General features: G+C 43.8%; 1 protein-coding gene across 1 annotated transcript; it reads right to left on the bottom strand.

The window, feature by feature from the left end:
- Positions 1–18,149: 18,149 nt before the first annotated feature.
- Positions 18,150–21,460, bottom strand: LOC115101056 (tubulin alpha chain, testis-specific). The gene is made up of 6 exons (XM_029620225.2): positions 21,352–21,460; positions 20,875–21,097; positions 20,629–20,777; positions 19,313–19,465; positions 18,618–19,145; positions 18,150–18,510 (listed from the first exon to the last, which is right to left on the bottom strand). Exons 1-6 carry the CDS (start codon positions 21,352–21,354, stop codon positions 18,214–18,216), a joined length of 1,353 nt encoding a protein of 450 aa, XP_029476085.1. The 5' UTR covers positions 21,355–21,460; the 3' UTR covers positions 18,150–18,213.
- Between the last annotated feature and the right edge of the window lie 491 nt (positions 21,461–21,951).

Raw genomic sequence — 21,951 nt, 5'->3', positions numbered from 1 at the left:
GTAAATGCTGCAGCAAAAAAAGACGAGTATATACTATAGTAATTACTATCGTGTTTTTGCTGACTGTAGTATACTGTAGTATTTACCAAAGTGTTTTTATTTTATTATCTTTGACATAGAAGTGGGGGAAGGAGGGGTGGGTTTCTCCTTGAGGAAAACTACTGAAGAAATACTCAAAGAGCACATTTGAACAACTTCCATAACTGTAGAAAACACTAAGTATTTCATTTGCATATACCCTGCCCATTCCCCTCCCCTGAAGCGCTGAATTCTCCATTCAGAACACAGTCCTATACTTGCAATTCAAAGAGCTGTCATACGCATCCAACAAATTGTTCTGCACTGCACCACTCTATAGCCATCCAGCTAATTACAAGCAACTTGCTAAACTAAAAGACAAGACCTTACCTTATCTCTTCTGAGATGTTGGAGTCTGTTTCCCGGTGCATTACATAGTAGCTCAGCCAAGATAATAGCATGAAGTAAACACTGCACCGGTATCCTACCTGCATCTCCATCCCGAATCACCGAGGTAAAGACAGATTCAGGTTGGATATTCAAGGATATTCGCCTGTAGTTTTCCTTACGTCCACCAACAGCAGTTAGGGACCGTCAACATAGTGACAAATCAAAGTTTTCTCATTTCAATAGCTCTTTAACCATTACTCCTACAACTTTCAAAACTGGTTCTAGCTAACCCGATGGCATAGACACACATTGCACACACTTTTTTTGTGTCGATTTACATCTCGCCCTTTTAAAATTATTTATTTACATTTTCAAATTTCAATAGCTCTTTGGTCATGTGCCCTACTGACTTCAAACAAGGTTCAGAATGTACACTCAGTGGGCCTACACATTGCACACCCTTTAGTTTGTCCATTTTCATCTCACACGTTTTTACATTAATATTTCAAAATGTCAATAGCTCCTAGGTCATGTGACCTACTGACTTCAAACAAGGTTCCGAATGTACACGGACTGGCTGAGACGGGCGCCGCGAGGCATCCAGTGCGGTAACGCGACCAATCCCAGAGAAGTTGGCGGGAGCCCCGGGGAGAGTTCTCTTTTCTTTGTGAAGGGCAGGGTGGCCTGGAATGGGTTCACCCCCGAGAGTAAGGCCCAAGCCCTTGAAAACATTGCGGTTTTGGCGTCGTCCGGTGATCTCTCACTGGCCCTTGAAAATCCGGGGGAGTAGGTGTAAATCTCACACCGGGCTGTACCGATATCCACAGCAGGTCTCCAAGGTGAACAGCCTCTGGCATGTTATAACAATGTAGGTAAGGGAAGTTGGCAAAAATGATCCGTAACTTCGGGATAAGGATTGGATCTAAGGGCTGGGTCGGGCTCGGGTGCGAAGTGGGGCTGGACTTGATCTGCAGCTGGGGGAACAGTCGCTCCATCGCCCTCCTCTTGCCACCATTGGAAATTTGTTGTGCAGCCCATCTTGCTGTCTCTCGTCTGTGTTCTCACAAGGGGCTGCGTGCGGGGGTTGGTCGGGGTGGTGTCCGCTGGCGGGCCAAAGGCGGACCGGTGGGGGGTTGGGTCCTGCGGTTGGCGGCGGCAACTCTGGAGATGCGCCGGGCCCTTCTCGCGGATGTGCCCAGCACATTTTAGGGGGGAGGTCTCCTCTACGCTCACTAGACTTGAGGCGGAGACTAAAACCCATTGGCCCCGCAGTGACAGGGCATTGCATGGATCTGGCTCATGCCCTACGAAGTGGGGAGAGGTATCTCCAGCTTGTCTGGGGTGGGAGGCCTACATCTGATGTGGGTAGTACCATCCACTCCCATGGATTTGCTGCGGAACCATAAAACGAACGGAAGAAGCCTGGGTTCCCACTGGGCACGGATCACTGAATGTCAACTTGATGAAATTGAAAGGAGTGTACCCACCTGTCGATTGGTATTTGGTTCTCAAGCCTATAAGTATTGCGCTGGAACTTGATGTCGATTGGGTGTAAAAACCCAGTTAACGTCTGCAGAAGGTTAGTAGCGGAAACTGATGTCCAGTTTGTAAGACAGAAAAGCCTCTGATGATAACACCGGGCGTGACTCAAATGGATGTCAATTTGATGATATCTGACTGTAGCATGCTACCCATCGCGGTCGCACTCAAACCACCTCGGGGTGGCTGTGACCCCCCCATGTCAACGTGAGGAAATTCCATGAAGATGGGGGTAAACGGCGGGACATAAGTATCTTGAGGTAGCCAAATGCTTCATCATCTAATTAATGACGCGCATGAATGGATGAACGAGATTCCCACTGTCCCTACCTACTACAGTGGGGCAAAAAAGTATTTAGTCAGCCACCAATTGTGCAAGTTCTCTCACTTAAAAAGATGAGAGAGGCCTGTAATTTTCATCATAGGTACACTTCAACTATACCGTGTGTCGAGCATAACACGTCAACCCTGTTACCCGTAGACAATTGCAATTTCATTTTGTGGGTTAAGCTTGCATTCAATTGCCACTTCCTGTTGCACGCAACACGCTTCCATTCCCCCTGTCACAAGGAATGTATGCATGATTTAATATAAAACCCTGTTAGGGGCAACCGTTACTTTATTTGGCACTTATTATAGTATTTATTTTATTGAACCTCTTGAGATGGGAAAATTGTTTTATTTGATTTTTTATTAATTTCAATGTGTTTGGTGAAGTTTTATTTATGAATATAAACTGGCAATAATCTACTAGCATACCCTGTTCAAAGGCACTTAAAGATTTTGTCTTGCCCATTCACCCTCTGAATTGCGCACACACACAATTCATGTCTCAATTGTCTCCAGGCTTACAAATCCATCTTTAACTTGTCCTGTCCCCTTGATCTACAAGTGACATCAATAAGGGATCATAGCTTTCACCTGGATTAACCTGGCCAGTCTGTCATGGAAAGAGCAGGTGTCCTTAATGTTTTGTACACAGTGTATTGTTTTCTCTTTATTCAACCTGCATGCCACCCACCCGTCTGGGAACTGTGGGTTATGAGACAACCCCGGCATCACTAGCTTGCATGTTCTGCAGCCTTGTAAAGATAAGGAGAGGATGACTGGGAGGCAGGTTGGCATTTATTGTCATGAATCTTGCCCTAGAGGCAGTTCTTCAAAGTGGTCACTAGCTGGCACAGGCATGAAGTAATAAAATCTGATTTTAAACCTAACCTTAATCACACTGCTAATCCTTAATTTAAATTAAGACCATAAAACAAAATGATTTTCCGTAAATGTTTACAATATAGCCAATATCGACTTTGCAGCCGGCATATTTAGAAGTAATCGCGCAGTTCTGCCTCCAGGGCAAGATTCATGACAAATGTCAACCTGTGACTGGGAGAGGCAATGTAAAATCGATAACAAAATTGTTTTGACAATTAACATGCGTTTTTCTTGTTTCAAGTATGTTTTTTATGAAAACTACAATATATTCATGTACAATTCGTTTTTCACCCTGAAAGACATTAAAACAAAACAAAAAGACCATTAGTATTTCAACAGTGTTATTGTAAGAGTTGAAATGTTTAAACAGAGTAAAAATCAAAAACAGTACAGCAAAGTGCAGTAGATTCTGAGGATGTCACTTTAACGTCACACTATAACTTCATGGGAGTCTTTTGGAAAGACTGGCATGTTTCGGGTGTACTGAGTTACGTCTTCATCAACATTTGCAGAATATTCCTGTGATGCTTTCACCTTTTGTCAGATGGCAACGGCCTAGTCGTCTGCAGACACTCGTAAGGAGTTCAAGTAGTTTATTTTCCATTTGCAGGTATTAAAAGTAATACATGCATTGGAATTCCTTGTAGGAGCTCTCTCACATATAGGAAAGTGCATACCAGTGGAGGCAGCTGAGGGGAGGACGGCTCATAATAATGCCTGGAGCGGAGAGAATGGAACGGCATCAAACATCTGGAAACCATGGAAACCATGTGTTTGAGGTATTTGATACCGTTCCGTTCATTTCAGCACGATTTTCAAAACAGGGCCTGTGTTTTCAAAACACTACACACAATTAGCACAACCACACACCCAATTAGCAAAACACTACAGATCCTTTGCAAAATTAAACACTCTTGTAAAAACTATACACTTCTTTTTAAAAACCACACTTTGTTCCCATATGAAACACACACGTTTCACATTACTATACTCTGTTTGCACGAGTTACACTCTGCTGTGATAAACCTAAAACACTTTTAGCACTTCTACTTCCATATGATTAGAGTAGGCTACTATCAACAAAGTACAAATATAATGTAAATTCACCAAACACTACACAAGAACAATGTTGCAGACTGAAGAAACTCATTTATTTCTCAACACGCCCAAATGTTGACATGGAGATTCATAATACTGGAACCAAACGTCACTTTACGTATTGTAAGATCAAAAACATAAAATAACAAATAACTAGACATTGTCTCTTCGCCTAGCTGGATCTGGCCAGAGAATTTCATCAACATCGCAGGCAATGTTGTCATTAGCAAGACACCTTGGAAAGAAACCATCCTTGCATTGCTGCTACCTCCATCTGGTCACAGGCCTCCTCCATGGCTTGGATGAGGGGTACCTCAGCCTGGAGACGGAGATCATATACCTTCCACCGCCATGCCGAGAAAAACTCTTCAATAGGGTTGAGGAATGGAGAGTATGGTGGAAGATATAGGACAGTGAAATGTGGATGTTGCTGAACCAGTTCTGAACCAGACCAGAGCGGTGGAAAGACACATTGTCCCAGACAACAATGTATTGCATATGATCAATTTGATTTGCTGCTGTTATGTTGTGCAATTGGTCCAAGAATGTAAGTATGAGTGCTCTGTTGTAAGGGCCCATATGGGCATGGCGGTGGAGGACCCCATTCTGTGTAATGGCTGCACAGAGTGTTATATTACCCCCACGTTTCCCTGGGACATTGACTATAGCCCTGTGGCCAATGATGTTTCTTCCCCTCCTTCGTGTTCTCGTCAGGTTGAACCCAGCCTCATCTACGTAAATGAACTCATGCTGGATATCCTCTCCATCCATTCGTAAAACTCTGAAAAAGTGTCAGGCAAAATTGTGTAGTTCAGTGTAGATCTAGTATACACATTACAGTACAGTAAAATATTATGAGACAGTATGCAAGATCACACTGCTAAAGTGAATACATACCTCTGCATAATCATGCCGCAGTCGTTTCACCCTTTCAGAATTGCGCTCGAAAGGAACTCGATAAATTTGCTTCATTTGAATGTTTTTTTTTTAGGATGCGTGCCAGTGTTGATGTTGAGACCTGATGAATGTCGTTGAAAATGGCGTGTTATTGACAATGTTAGCTTGGAGCTGCTTGAGTGTTATAGCATTGTTGGCCAAAACCATGTTTACTATCTCCCTCTCTTGTTGTTCTGTGAACATAGGAGGCCTTCCCCCTTGTCGTCCCTGACCCTCAATCCTATGTAGAAAAAAAACAGTATAAAATAGTACAGTAATTTCACAGGAAAAGGTAACAGAAGTGCTGATAGTGCATAGAATACAGTACTGTAAGCAGTTACTGAAACCGTGCGTTTTTGATATGATGATATTTTTACAATACCTATTTTCCAGTCTAAATGTTCTCATCACACTTGCCACTGTATATCGGCTTAGATTTGGCTGTACTCGCAGTCCAGCCTCCCTCAGCGTCAGGCCGTGGTTGACAACGTGGTCAACCAGTGTTGCGCGGATCTCATTTGTCAGATTCGGTCCTCTTTGAGCACCTTCTTGTCTTCCTCTTCCTCCTCCTCGTTCTCCTCGTTCTCCTCGTCCTCCTCCTCCTCCTCCTCTTTCTCTGACTCTTTCCATTGTGCTTGAAGGCCGATGAACTCACCTGCTGCTTTTTATAGTGCTAATACACCTGATTGGTGTGTCTACAATTAAGCAAATGAGTGTTTGCACACCTGATGACTGTGTTGAACCAATTGGTTGGAGGGTGTGGTAATCTGACAGTCAGTGCTTTGGTATTGCAAGGATGTGACTTCATGATACATTTTGTGTGTAATGTATGCTAAGTGTGTTTAATGTTTTGCAAATCACTGTGTGTAGAATTTTGCAACAAGTGTGAGGTTGACAATGTGCTTATAGTTGTGCAAATATGGGCTGATGTTTTGCTTCTTGAGTGTAAGGTTTTGCTAATAGTGTACTACTTTTAATTTTAGTGTGTAATCAATCCAAAAAAACTGTAAGGTCCCACCAACCTCCTGTGGTACATACACATAAACAGTCAAATATATCATAAGAACGTCAATATAAAATGCAGTGGAAAGATTATAAAATAAAATAAAAGGTTAAATTATGTTTTAAAGAATGATTTAACAGGCAGATAGAACTGGGATAGAAGCTGAACTTTAACCTCTTTAACCAGTTTTTCAGGTTTTGAATTGCTATCTGGGTTTATGGGACCACTTTGGGCTAGAATGAGGTGTCTGTTTGTTCCCAATTTTATCAGAAATGAGGGTCCTCATATGAAGGTCCTGTGTCAAGGTCCTCACAATTATAGGAAGGTGTGTGTGTGTGTGTGTGTGTGTGTGTGTGTGTGTGTGTGTGTGTGTGTGTGTGTGTGTGTGTGTGTGTGTGTGTGTGTGTGTGTGTGTGTGCGTGTGTGCGTGCGTGCGTGCGTGCGTGCGTGCGTGCGTGCGCGTGAGTGCGTGCGTGTTGACAAAGCATACAAGACAGGTAGCTTGTTAATGCCAACTAATATATTTGGGTTCAGTTGTCTTAACAAAACGTTTGTTTGTTTTCAGGATGCCATCTTCATCCCTGAAATGGTTTTCATCCTGGAGGAGCCTGTGTAGGAGGCAGAGGATGTACATGCAAATCCATGTTATTTCCAAGGCTATTGTTTATTTCCAGTATCTGCAGTGATTCTTGATTATAACTATAGCCTAATAGATGTCTCAATTGTGTTCTACTAACAGGAAAGAACAGTTAGAACAGCCAAACTGACACGTGGGTGCCTGAGTGTTCCTGTGCTGCGGGTGGAGAACTGGTCCACTGGGACCATCACTAAAGAGCTCGGGGCCCAGATAGATTACACTGACGACCATCAGTATACAACCCCTATACGCCACTATTGTAAAAAATAAAATAAAATAAAAAAACATTTGATTGATTGTCTGCTGTGCTTGATGCTGTGTATTCACTAACTGTCTGAGTGCTGGGACATTTTAATAGTATCTGTAATTTATTTTGTTGTGTATTTTAATCTGCATATTAACTTCATAAAGTGGCAATCCGCAGTAGAAACAATAACAAAGTGCCTCCCTGCTCCTCTTTCGGTAAAAAGCTGAGGGATGGGGCTGGAGAAATGTAACCACTCTCAAATTCATAGACAGAGCTATAGATGCAAGGACTGACCATCCATGATATCAAAATTGTAATCCTGTTTCTATGATCTGTTTCCACTACATCTACCCAGTTCGCTTTGGATAAAGGCGTCTGCTAAATGGCATATATTATTAAAGTCTACTTTGACTCAGCCAACTAGCTGCCCAGTGTAGTTAACATTCCTTTCCAAATAGATGGCAGCCAAATCTAGTTGAAGTCGCTATTCTAGCATCAGGGACACGGGATTAGTGCGCACTGAAAGTAGTTTTATCTTCAAAGCAAGTTTATCTGGTTACGCTTGAACCTGTTATAGTGGACAAGCTAACAAATACTATTTTTACATAAGGTGCAGGCATTAGGCCTATGTCTTTAGGCTAGATTTACTAAATTAACTGGTTTTATTCAAACGTTTATTCAATGGCTTTGCTTCTGGATATGCGCGCCTTATGGAAGAAACAACCGTACACCTCGTCCTCTCTTGTACCCATAGGGTGAACTGGCGATAAACTGCCAGCATGTACGCTCTGCAACCAAAAGCATGAGAAAAGTTCGCCTGACACCGAAACGAAATCACAATGTATTTATAATGAGCACGCCCCATTATTGGTTAGAATGAGATTTCATGAATCATATGATACTGTCTGCGATTCGGACTCCGGTCATTTAATCAAACGTTAAATGTGTTACTAACGCGCCAAACAGCGCTGATGATAAACACCTACCCACTACTGATATTAAACCTTAAACAATTTATAATCAAGCTAAATTTGACAAATTATTTAACTGGTATCTCGGCTGCTGACTGGTCGAGTAACCTATTATTTTGTATTTGTTATGTTCAAAATATAATATATATATATATATATTTTAAATGTTGTTTTTTATATATAAAAAATACATATTCTGCAAGGAAGTCCTTCATAAGAATTAGTGGCAAGTCCAATAAATACATTGCCATCCAGACAGACTGACAGGAGCCTATCCCAACTGGACAAGAGGAATACCTATGTAAGAAGGCTGTTCATTGACTACAGCTCAGCATTTAACATCATAGTACGCTCCAAACTGTCATTAAGCTCGGGGCCCCACAAGGGTGCGTTCTCAGCCCTCTCCTGTACTCCCTGTTCACCCATGACTGCGTGGCCATGCACGCCTCCAACTCAATCATCAAGATTGCAGACGACACTACAGTGGTAGGCTTGATTACCAACAACAACGACGAGAGTGTGGTGTCAGGAAAATAACCTTTCACTCAACATCAACAAAACAAAGGAGATGTTCGTGGACTGCAGGAAACAGCAGAGGGAGCGGAGCGCCCCCCTATCCACATCGACGGGACAGTAGTGGAGAAGGTGGAAAATTTTAAGTTCCTCGGGAACACATCATGGACAAACTGAAATGGTCCACCCACACAGAGGGTAGTGTGGTCTGCACAACACATCATCGAGGGCACACTACCTGCCCTCCAGGACACCTACAGCACCCAATGTCACAGGAAGGCCAAAAATATAATCAAGGACAACAACCACCCGAGCCACTGCCTGTTCACCCCACTATCATCCAGTAGGCGAGGTCAGTACAGGTGCATCAAAGCTGGGACCGAGAGACTGAAAAACAGCTTCTATCTCAAGGCCATCAGACTGTTAAACAGCCATCACTAACATAGAGTGGCTGCTGCTAACATACAGACTCAAATCTCTTGCTACTATAATACATTTAATAAAGGTATCACTAGTCACTTTAAAATAACACCACTTTAATCATGTCTACATATCCTACATTATCATCTCATATGTATATACTGTATTCTATACCATCTACTGCATCTTGCTTATACCGCATGGCCATCGCTCATCCATATATTTATATGTATATATTCTTATTCATCCCTTTACATTTGGGTGTATAAGGTAGTCGTTGTGAATTTGTTAGATAAATTGTTAGATATTACTGCACTGTCGGAACTAGAAGCACAAGCGTGTCGCAACACTCGCATTAACATCTGCTAACCATGTGTATGTGACCAATAACATTTGATTTGAACCTCTGACTGGATGTAATACAGCCACCATCCGCTGGGATTTTCTGCTGTATCGCTGCCATCTCTCTACAACACACACACACACTCATACTCTGTCGTCTATCACAGTGCCATCCGTTTTGTCACCAAAGCCCCATATACTACCCACCACTGCGACCTGTTTGCTCTCATTGGCTGGCCCTCGCTACATATTCGTCGCCAAACCCACTGGCTCCAGGTCATCGATAAGTCTTTGCTCGGTAAAGCCCTGCCTAATCTCAGCTCACTGGTCACCTTAGCAACACCCACCCATAGCAAGCGCTCCAGCAGGTATATTTCACTGGTCATCCCCTACAGTGCCTTGCGAAAGTATTCGGCCCCCTTGAACTTTGCGACCTTTTGCCACATTTCAGGCTTCAAACATAAAGATATAAAACTGTATTTTTTTGTGAATAATCAACAACAAGTGGGACACAATCATGAAGTGGAACGACATTTATTGGATATTTCAAACTTTTTTAACAAATCAAAAACTGAAAAATTGGCCGTGCAAAATTATTCAGCCCCTTTAAGTTAATACTTTGTAGCGCCACCTTTTGCAGCGATTACAGCTTTAATTCGCTTGGGGTATGTCTCTATCAGTTTTGCACATCGAGAGACTGAATTTTTTTCCCATTCCTCCTTGCAAAACAGCTCGAGCTCAGTGAGGTTGGATGGAGAGCATTTGTGAACAGCAGTTTTCAGTTCTTTCCACAGATTCTCGATTGGATTCAGGTCTGGACTTTGACTTGGCCATTCTATAACACCTGGATATGTTTATTTTTGAACCATTCCATTGTAGATTTTGCTTTATGTTTTGGATCATTGTCTTGTTGGAAGACAAATCTCCGTCCCAGTCTCAGGTCTTTTGCAGACTCCATCAGGTTTTCTTCCAGAATGGTCTTGAATGGTCTTGTCCCGTCCTGTATAGTGTAAATAGAGTTTTTCCTCGTTTTTTTTCTGTATATATTTCGCACATATTTTAATCTCACTTTCCAACTACAGGCTGAATATACTCTCCTGCAACCCGCATCACCCAATGTGGTACGGATCTGCTTTTTCTATACTTTAGAATCGGAACCCTCATCAGAAGCTAGCCGCTAACTAGCTACTAGCTAGCCACTGCTAGCGGTCTTCAACGCTAACTAGGACACCAGCGCGACATCTACCCAAAGCATACCAGACTGCTTTTTCTCTACCACATCTCCGGATTCCTACCGCAAGCTCTGAACCTTTATACCGGATCATCGTAAATAGCTAGCTGCAATCCGAGTGGCTACTCCTGGCTAACGTCTCTGTCCCAGAGCAAGCACCAGTTAGCCTGGAGCTAGCCTCGAGCTAAGCCCATCTCCCGACTAGCCGAAGAGGTCCAAAAATACCTAATTTGCCAATTGGCCTGGACCCTCTACTGACCCTCTACTGCCGACACGGAGCCCCGCCGATCCATCACGACTGGTCCGCCGACATAATCGTCCGAGGGGTTTCAACAGGCTTTTCCGCTGCGACATCGCCAAAGATCCATCTGCTGGCCAAGGCCCATGAGCTTTCTGAATCGCTGTATCTCCAGCTCACCGCATGAAGAGGAATAAACAGACTCACCCCATCGCGACGTCCCCCAAAGGTTAACTCTCTAGCCCTCGCTATCTCCCTGCTTGCTAATTCGGCCTGCTAACGGCTAGCTTGTCAAGCTCCGGTCCGCTAACTGCTACCTTGTCTAGCTCGGGCCTACGAACTGTTAGCTTGTTAGCACAGGCCTGCTAACCGTCTGAACCACCGCGTCCCAATCACTCTCTGACCCCATTTACTTTCTATCTCTTTTTGATTTTTAATTTGTTTATACTCCGGAAACCTGCCTCACCCAATGTGATACGGAATCGCTATTACTTTTACTCTTATTTTTATTTTTATGACACACTCAAGAACCTCCAGACGCTAACCAGCTAACTAGCTACAAGCTAGTTAGTCATTGTTAGTTTTTTTAAAAACCTGGATAACACTCGCCAGCCCAGCCCCCCTGCCCATCCACCGCTGCCCCCTGGACACTGATCTCTTGGCTACATAGCTGACGCACGCTGGACTGTCCATTAATCACGGTACTCCTTTCTGCTTGTTTGTCTTACCTGTCGGCCCCGTTGCCTAGTCAACGCCATTTTACCTGCTGTTTGTTGTGCTAGCGGATTAGCCTCGCCTACTGTTTTTAGCTAGCTTTCCAAATTCAACACCTGTGATTACTGTATGCCTCGCTGTATGTCTCTCTCAGATGTCAATATGCCTTGTATACTGTTGTTCAGGTTAGTTATAATTGTTTTAGTTCACAATGGAGCCCCTAGACCCACTCTGCATACCCCTGTTACCTCCTTTGTCCCACCTCCCACACATGCGGTGACCTCACCCATTACAACCAGCATGTCCAGAGATACAACCTGTCTCATCATCACCCAGTGCCTGGGCTTACCTCCGCTGTACCCGCACCCCACCATACCCCTGTCTGCGCATTATGCCCTGAATATATTCTACCATGCCCAGAAACCTGCTCCTCTTATCCTCTGCCCCCAACGCTCTAGGCGACCAGTTTTGATAGCCTTTAGCCGCACCCTCATACTACTCCTTCTCTGTTCCGCGGGTGATGTGGAGGTAAACCCAGGCCCTGCATGTCCCCAGGTACCCTCATTTGTTGACTTCTGTGATCGAAAAAGCCTTGGTTTTATGCATGTCAACATCAGAAGCCTCCTCCCTAAGTTTGTTTTACTCACTGCTTTAGCACACTCTGCTAACCCTGATGTCCTTGCCGTGTCTGAATCCTGGCTCAGGAAGGCCACCAAAAATTCAGAGATTTCCATACCCAATTATAACATCTTCCGTCAAGATAGAACTACCAAAGGGGGCGGAGTTGCAGTCTACTGCAGAGATAGCCTGCAAAGTAATGTCATACTTTCCAGGTCCATACCCAAACAGTTCGAACTACTAATTTTGAAAATTACCCTCGGCCACCCTCAGCTCCCAGCTGTGCCCTGGACACCATTTGTGAATTGATCGCCCCCCATCTAGCTTCAGAGTTTGTTCTGTTAGGTGACCTAAACTGGGATATGCTTAACACCCCGGCAGTCCTACAATGTAAGCTAGATGCCCTCAATCTCACTCAAATCATCAAGGAACCCACCAGGTACAACCCTAACTCTGTAAACAAGGGCACCCTCATAGACGTCATCCTGACCAACTGGCCCTCCAAATACACCTCCGCTGTCTTCAACCAGGATCTCAGCGATCACTGCCTCATTGCCTGTATCCGCCACGGAGCCGCAGTCAAACAACCACCCCTCATCACTGTCAAACGCTCCCTAAAACACTTCTGTGAGCAGGCCTTTCTAATCGACCTGGCCCGGGTATCCTGGAAGGACATTGACCTCATCCCGTCAGTTGAGGATGCCTGGTCATTCTTTAAAAGTAACTTCCTCACCATTTTAGATAAGCATGCTCCGTTCAAAAAATGCAGAACCAAGAACAGATACAGCCCTTGGTTCCTCCAGACCTGACTGCCCTCGACCAGCACAAAAACATCCTGTGGCGGACTGCAATAGCATCGAATAGCCCCGTGATATGCAACTGTTCAGGAAGTCAGGAACCAATACACGAGTCAGTCAGGAAAGCTAAGGCCAGCTTCTTCAGGCAGAAGTTTGCATCCTGTAGCTCCAACTCCAAAAAGTTCTGGGACACTGTGAAGTCCATGGAGAACAAGAGCACCTCCTCCCAGCTGCCCACTGCACTGAGGCTAGGTAACACGGTCTCCACCGATAAATCCACGATTATCGAAAGCTTCAATAAGCACTTCTCAACGGCTGGCCATGCCTTCCGCCTGGCTACTCCAACCTCGGCCAACAGCTCCGCCCCCCGCAGCTCCTCGCCCAAGCCTCTCCAGGTTCTCCTTTACCCAAATCCAGATAGCAGATGTTCTGAAAGAGCTGCAAAACCTAGACCCGTACAAATCAGCTGGGCTTGACAATCTGGACCCTCTATTTCTGAAACTATCTGCCGCCATTGTCGCAACCCCTATTACCAGCCTGTTCAACCTCTCTTTCATATCGTCTGAGATCCCCAAGGATTGGAAAGCTGCCGCAGTCATCCCCCTCTTCAAAGGGAGACACCCTGGACCCAAACTGCTATAGACCTATATCCATCCTGCCCTGCCTATCTAAGGTCTTCGAAAGCCAAGTCAACAAACAGGTCACTGACCATCTCGAATCCCACCGTACCTTCTCCGCTGTGCAATCTGGTTTCCAAGCCGGTCACGGGTGCACCTCAGCCACGCTCAAGGTACTAAACGATATCATTACCGCCATCGATAAAAGACAGTACTGTGCAGCCGTCTTCATCGACCTCGCCAAGGCTTTCGACTCTGTCAATCACCATATTCTTATCGGCAGACTCAATAGCCTCGGTTTCTCGGATGACTGCCTTGCCTGGTTCACCAATTACTTTGCAGACAGAGTTCAGTGTGTCAAATCGGAGGGCATGCTGTCCGGTCCTCTGGCAGTCTCTATGGGGTGCCACAGGGTTCAATTCTCGGGCCGACTCTTTTCTCTGTATATATCAATGATGTTGCTCTTGCTGCGGGCGATTCCCTGATCCACCTCTCGCAGACGACACCATTCTATATACTTTCGGCCCGTCATTGGACACTGTGCTATCTAACCTCCAAACGAGCTTCAATGCCATACAGCACTCCTTCCGTGGCCTCCAACTGCTCTTAAACGCGAGTAAAACCAAATGCATGCTTTTCAACCGATCGCTGCCTGCACCCGCATGCCCGACTAGCATCACCACCCTGGATGGTTCCGACCTTGAATATGTGGACATCTATAAGTACCTAGGTGTCTGGCTAGACTGCAAACTCTCCTTCCAGACTCACATCAAACATCTCAATCGAAAATCAAATCAAGAGTCGGCTTTCTATTCGCAACAAAGCCTCCTTCACTCACGCCGCCAAGCTTACCCTAGTAAAACTGACTATCCTACCGATCCTCGATTTCGGCGATGTCATCTACAAAATGGCTTCCAACACTCTACTCAGCAAACTGGATGCAGTCTATCATAGTGCCATCCGTTTTGTCACCAAAGCACCTTATACCACCCACCACTGCGACTTGTATGCTCTAGTCGGCTGGCCCTCGCTACATATTCGTCGCCAGACCCACTGGCTCAGGTCATCTACAAGTCCATGCTAGGTAAAGCTCCGCCTTATCTCAGTTCACTGGTCACGATGGCAACACCCATCCGTAGCACACGCTCCAGCAGGTGTATCTCACTGATCATCCCTAAAGCCAACACCTCATTTGGCCGCCTTTCGTTCCAGTACTCTGCTGCCTGTGACTGGAACGAACTGCAAAAATCGCTGAAGTTGGAGACTTTTATCTCCCTCACCAACTTCAAACATCAGCTATCCGAGCAGCTAACCGATCACTGCAGCTGTACATAGTCTATTGGTAAATAGCCCACCCATTTTCACCTACCTCATTCCCATACTGTTTTTATACTGTTTTTAAAAAAAAATTATTTACTTTTCTGCTCTTTTGCACACCAATATCTCTACCTGTACATGACCATCTGATCATTTATCACCCCAGTGTTAATCTGCAAAATTGTATTATTCGCCTACCTCCTCATGCCTTTTGCACACATTGTATATAGACTGCCCATTTTTTTTCTACTGTATTATTGACTTGTTAATTGTTTATTCCATGTGTAACTCTGTGTTGTCTGTTCACACTGCTATGCTTTATCTTGGCCAGGTCGCAGTTGCAAATGAGAACTTGTTCTCAACTAGCCTACCTGGTTAAATAAAGGTGAAATATTTTTTTTTTTTTTTTAAATCTTCCCATCAATTTTAACCATCTTCCCTGTCCCTGCTGAAGAAAAGCAGGCCCAAACCATGATGCTGCCACCACCATGTTTGACGGTGGGGATGGTGTGTTCAGGGTGATGAGCTGTGTTGCTTTTACGCCAAACATAACGTTTTGCATTGTTGCCAAAAAGTTCAATTTTGGTTTCATCTGACCAGAGCACCTTCTTCCACATGTTTGGTGTGTCTCCCAGGTGGCTTGTGGCAAACTTTAAACAACACTTTTTATGGATATCTTTAAGAAATGGCTTTCTTCTTGCCACTCTTCCATAAAGGCCAGATTTGTGCAATATACGACTGATTGTTGCCCTATGAACAGAGTCTCCCACCTCAGCTGTAGATCTCTGCAGTTCACCCAGAGTGATCATGGGCCTCTTGGCTGCATCTCTGATCAGTCTTCTCCTTGTATGAGCTGAAAGTTTAGAGGGACGGCCAGGTCTTGGTAGATTCGCAGTGGTCTGATACTCCTTCCATTTCAATATTATCGCTTGCACAGTGCTCCTTGGGATGTTTAAAGCTTGGGAAATCTTTTTGTATCCAAATCCGGCTTTAAACTTCTTCACAACAGTATCTCGGACCTGCCTGTGTTCCTTGTTCTTCATGATGCTCTCTGCGCTTTTAACGGACCTCTGAGACTATCACAGTGCAGGTGCATTTATACGGAGACTTGATTACACACAGGTGGATTGTATTTATCATCATTAGTCATTTAGGTCAACATTGGATCATTCAGAGATCCTCACTGAACTTCTGGAGAGAGTTTGCTGCACTGAAAGTAAAGGGGCTGAATAATTTTGCACGCCCAATTTTTCAGTTTTTGATTTGTTAATAAAGTTTGAAATATCCAATAAATGTCGTTCCACTTCATGATTGTGTCCCACTTGTTGTTGATTCTTCACAAAAAAATACAGTTTTATATCTTTATGTTTGAAGCCTGAAATGTGGCAAAAGGTCGCAAAGTTCAAGGGGGCCGAATACTTTCGCAAGGCACTGTAAGTCAACACCTCCTTTGGCCGCCAATCCTTACAGTTCTCTGCTGCCAATGACTTAAACAAATTGCAACAACCACTAAAGCTGGAGACTTATATCTCCTTTAACTTTGAGCATCAGCTATCAGAGCAGTTTACCGATCACTGTACCTTTACACAGCCAATCTGTAAATAGCCCACCCAACTACCTCATCCCCATATTGTTATTTATCTTTTTGCTCTTTTGCACCCCAGTATCTCTACTTGCACATCATCATCTGCACATCTATCACTCCAGTGTTAATGCTAAATTGTATTTATTTTCATCTCTATCGCCTATTTATTGCCTTACCTCCCTAATCTTCTACATTTGCACACACTGTACATAGATTTTTCTATTGTGTTATTGACTGTACGTTTGTATGTGTAACTGTGTTGATGTTTTTGTTGCACTGCTTTGCTTTATCTTGGCCAGGTTGCAGTTGTAAATGAGAACTTGTTCTCGACTTGCCTGCCTGGTTAAATAAAGGTGAAATAAAGAAAACTTAAAAAACACACTCATACCCAAGCCATTATCTGGCAGAATCCCCTCACACCAGTTTGTTTGCCTATGCCGACCTCCTAGCTGAAGTGTTTCAAGCGGCATATCTGTGTTGTTACTGCTACGAGAACAAACTCTTTGATCAGGGGCAACGAGTGGCTCAAACATGAAGGGTTTCAGTAGGTTTATTAGCTCCCTAATATTATTTAATTCTCTGTAATAAACTCATTCTCAGACTCGGAGCTACTTGGGAAATTCAACCATTTTTGGGGAGTTCCAAAATGTTCTCTCCTGCCAGTGATGCAACAATGCCAATATGACGATTTAGTTAGCTGATGTTCTAAATCATAGTGTTTCCATTCCCCTTTAAATTATGACAATTTATGTGGCTCGTGCAATGGAATGTATTTGTAATGCTAGTTGCATTGGTTCAACAAATCACAGCAGACTGATGGAACACTTACTGCTTTGCTCCTATGGGTACATCGGGGCGGCAGGGTAGCCTAGAGTGGTTAGTGTTGGACTAGCAAGCGGAAGGTCGCAAGTTCAAAACTCCCGAGTCTGTTGTTCTGCCCCTGAACAGGCAGTTAACCCACTGCTCCTAGGCCGTCATTGAAAATAAGAATTTGTTTTTAACTGCCTTGCCTAGTTAAATAAAGGTAAAAAAATAAATACATTTTCAATTGTGAGAAATAGTAATGGCGGTTTTTTGTAGGCACCAACTCCACCATGGTTTGTTGGACAAAGCCTTTTAAGAAAACAAATGTCGTTTTTAGATAAATACCAAAAATAAGGTCTTTGTTAAACAGACTTAGATCTCATTTTTCCCCCCTGAGATAATCTGCATCAGCTAATGTCACTGTGTGAATGTTGAAGAATTTGTTATAAAAAAAAGTACCTACAGGCTTCATAACTCATAAAGGTAATGTTCAATGACTGCTATTATCTCATTGAACAAAACACAAGATCTCCTAAGCCTGTTAAACTTAGACTCTGGTTATTCATATTAAACATGATCTACAAATCTTCAAACAAGGCCTTTTCAAAAGCCCCCTCTGGTACTGTACACGTTTTATACTCAATAGGAATTTACAATGATCTTGAAACAAGACGAGCAGACTGGTTGATTTACCCATTTTCCTTTTAATCAATATATATTTTTAACTGATACTTGTGTGCTCTGCCAAATGTCCCAGTAAGCTCCATTTGTTCTATCAATTGGACATAGTGAGTTATATATTCTGTGCAGAAATTGTTAATTTAATAACTTTGTGAAAAAATAAGGTATATTTTCCTGCTTACACGCAAATCATGTAGGGAAAAATCCACAGGAGAATGGACTGAAAACAGAACTTTTATTAAAATTACCAATCAACAGTAAAACATTTTTCAATCAGGTCAGGATTCAGTACTCCTCTCCTTCCTCAGCCTCTCCCTCCACCGAATCCACTCCCACTTCCTCGTAGTCCTTCTCCAGGGCAGCCAGATCTTCTCTGGCCTCAGAGAACTCCCCCTCCTCCATACCCTCCCCCACATACCAGTGTACAAAGGCACGCTTGGCGTACATCAGATCAAACTTGTGGTCAAGCCGAGCCCAGGCCTCAGCGATGGCTGTGGTGTTGCTCAACATGCAAACGGCTCTCTGGACCTTGGCAAGATCGCCACCTGGCACCACTGTGGGTGGCTGGTAGTTGATGCCTACCTACAGGGCACAAGAACAAAACAAGTATAATAATCTGACTAACCAATTGTACTTGAAAAGGTTTAGGAAGATAGATCACTGAATGAATAAACCCATTATATGTTTACCTTGAAGCCGGTGGGGCACCAGTCAACAAACTGGATAGTGCGTTTGGTCTTGATGGTGGCGATGGCAGCATTGACATCCTTAGGCACCACATCCCCACGATACAGCATGCAGCAGGCCATGTACTTGCCATGGCGAGGGTCACACTTCACCATCTGGTTGGCTGGCTCGAAGCAAGCGTTGGTGATCTCTGCCACAGAAAGCATCTCGTGGTAGGCCTTCTCAGCAGAGATGACAGGTGCGTAGGTGACCAGGGGGAAGTGGATACGGGGGTATGGCACCAGGTTGGTCTGGAACTCAGTCAGGTCCACATTGAGAGCTCCATCGAAACGCAGCGAGGCTGTGATGGAGGAGACGATCTGGCCAATGAGCCTGTTGAGGTTAGTATAAGTGGGGCGCTCAATGTCCAGGTTACGACGGCAGATGTCATAGATGGCCTCGTTGTCGACCATGAAGGCACAGTCTGAGTGTTCCAGGGTGGTGTGGGTGGTCAGGATAGAGTTGTAGGGCTCCACCACTGCTGTGGACACCTGAACACACACACAAGAGGTAGAACAGTCATCTTTAGGTTACACATAATGAAAATGTACATAGCAAACAAACACAAGTATTGAGTACAAGGACCAAGTACAGTACCAGTTTTGCTGACGTGGAAATCTTCCAAATATTAATGTGAGCAACTAAACCTTAGAAATACCTGAGGGGCGGGGTATATGGCAAACTCCAGTTTGGACTTCTTGCCATAGTCCACAGACAGTCTCTCCATGAGCAGAGAGGCAAAACCTGAGCCGGTTCCACCACCAAAGCTGTGGAAGATCAGGAAGCCCTGAAGCCCAGTGCACTGGTCCGACTGGAGGGGGAGATTACAAGGGGTAAGGGTAGAGCCCTGCATCGTGTTGGATACTTACGGTTCGCTGCGGTTGACCCGCAAAAAAAATCAGCTGGTGGGAAATAAAACATTCTTTCAGCCCACGGTTCAGAACAATTATATTGCGGGCTAGAAACTTTTTAAGTCGAGATAATACTTTTTCGTTTACAACCACAGGAGCTTAAGTTTTAATTGTGGTGCAAATTCCATTAGGCTACTTGAGCAGTGAGGCTGACATAGCCAGGCCTAGAATACAAGCCACGCAGTGAGTGGCGCAGGGAACTGTCCATTCGTAGGCCTATTTGTGTAGTGCTGAAACATTCCTAATTTGTCCAAGCCAGAGCTTATGTTCCCTTCTGCCACTCGACAATACATTGCTAAGTTTATTTTCCCTGAATTCTAGATCACGCAAAATTGGCTAATGTAACAGGAGAAATGAAAAGAAAGGTTATGATAGTGAAATTCCCCAGTTTGGAAGGATTTTGGAGTCATTGAGGACAACCCGGGAGATGGATACACAGCCTGCAAAAATGCAAGCAGGTATTTGTTCACAACAATCTAGTTAAATATCTAATAATTATTACATTAATTCCTTAAATTAATTTAATTTCTTAAATCTTAAACCTGTGCGGCTGGTAAATACTAATGCTAGCAGCTAATAGCCTACTAAATAAATGTAGGCACCTTTTGCACCCTATAACCCAATGATCATCAACTAGATTCCACCTCAGGCCATTTTTTTCTTGATCTGGTCAGCGGGCCAGAACGTAATTGCAAACCATTTGTAGACTGCAAGCCCAAACAGATAATATTTGGCTAAGACATACTCATGTCAAACCTTGCTTACAATCACATATCTTTCTATTATACCAATTGTTTTGTTTTTTAACTTGAAGATGATTTGGTGGTGTTTTAACAGTCTTTTTAAGTCCAACAATTACAGTCTCTGATGTTGAATATTTAGGCTTGGCATTGATGTGACCGGCGCGGGGGTGCAGATCCCAAAAAACTGACCTGGGCAAGACACTAGATTAGGGACTGACTGGCCTCACTGGTGTACAACCCTGTTCAAGTAGCTTGCAATTAAAAGTTACATAACTAGCAGTTGGAAAAACATCGCTATGAGTTCGCAAGCTGTTACTAACCAGTTTGCGAACTCGGTCCAGCACCAGGTCGACGATCTCCTTGCCAATGGTGTAGTGGCCACGAGCATAGTTGTTGGCGGCATCCTCTTTACCAGTGATGAGTTGCTCCGGGTGGAACAACTGACGGTATGTCCCGGTGCGAACCTCATCTATGAAAAAAATCAGAACTCAGTTCAGTGGGGATTTTGAAAAATAAATGTAAAAAATCTTAGTCATGTCAATATTTTAGCAAATGGTCATCATTACCAACAACAGTTGGTTCGAGGTCCACAAACACAGCACGGGGGACATGTTTTCCCGCTCCGGTCTCGCTGAAGAAAGTGTTGAAGGAGTCATCCCCTCCGCCAATGGTTTTGTCACTGGGCATCTGCCCATCGGGCTGGATCCCATGTTCCAAGCAGTACAGTTCCCAGCAGGCATTCCCGATCTGAACACCGGCCTGACCAACGTGGATAGAGATGCACTCACGCTGTGGAGAAATAACATTTGACACAATTTACTAGCTCTTCAGACAAATGTGTAAAAGCTGGCATATGTATGTTTGTTACTTAGCTAGCTATTACATCATTGTTGAATTGTTAGTTACGAGGTAGCTAATATTAAGTTAGCGAGCTAGGTAGCCAATGTAAAAAAAAATAGCCAATGTTAGCTAAGTTAGCTACCATTAGATCATTTGATCAAAATTGTTTTGTTTGTCACTCATCTTCCTGACAGAAAACTTACCATGTTGATTATAAGTAAGACCTGTAGCTAATTAATGTTTAACAAAAATGCGTTCGACAGTTGGCTAGCTAGGCTACCTTGGCTCTACAACTTCTAACGGTTAACTGACAAAAAAATTGAAAAACATCGCTGATTCACGATAATATAGGCCCCTGAATGAGCCCGCCTGCCTTTAAACCCAATTGGGTGTATTTCAAACAGATTATGTGTCAATCAATCTTTTCTCTTTTGCAATTGGACCATTATATAATTTTCAAAAATCAACTTGATTTACGGCTGTTATATTGGCTAGTTTGGATGTTTGGTTGGACCAATCCTGCATTTTCAAACGACAGCGCGGGCTTTTTAGGTCAAATGCAAAAAAATCAATTTTACCCAAGTCAGTGAGGTGAATTCACTACTTGTGCAGCTGCCAATATTGGAATTGATGATTATTTTTGATTCAGCTCAAAGAAAAAACGCAAACTCTTATTTATGACAAAAACGTACAGGTAAACTTGTAACTGGCCAAGAACTGGAAACAGCAGTAGCCTACTAGGTCAAGGCTAGCTCTTATTTTAGTCCAGCAGCATGCTTTATCTTCTAGCCCAAAGTAAACTG

The sequence above is a fragment of the Oncorhynchus nerka genome, linkage group LG19 (genome assembly GCF_034236695.1).
Source record: "Oncorhynchus nerka isolate Pitt River linkage group LG19, Oner_Uvic_2.0, whole genome shotgun sequence".
Taxonomy (NCBI): domain Eukaryota; kingdom Metazoa; phylum Chordata; class Actinopteri; order Salmoniformes; family Salmonidae; genus Oncorhynchus; species Oncorhynchus nerka.
Note: the sequence above shows the minus strand (reverse complement) of the source record. Positions and strands in the feature narration are given on the sequence as shown.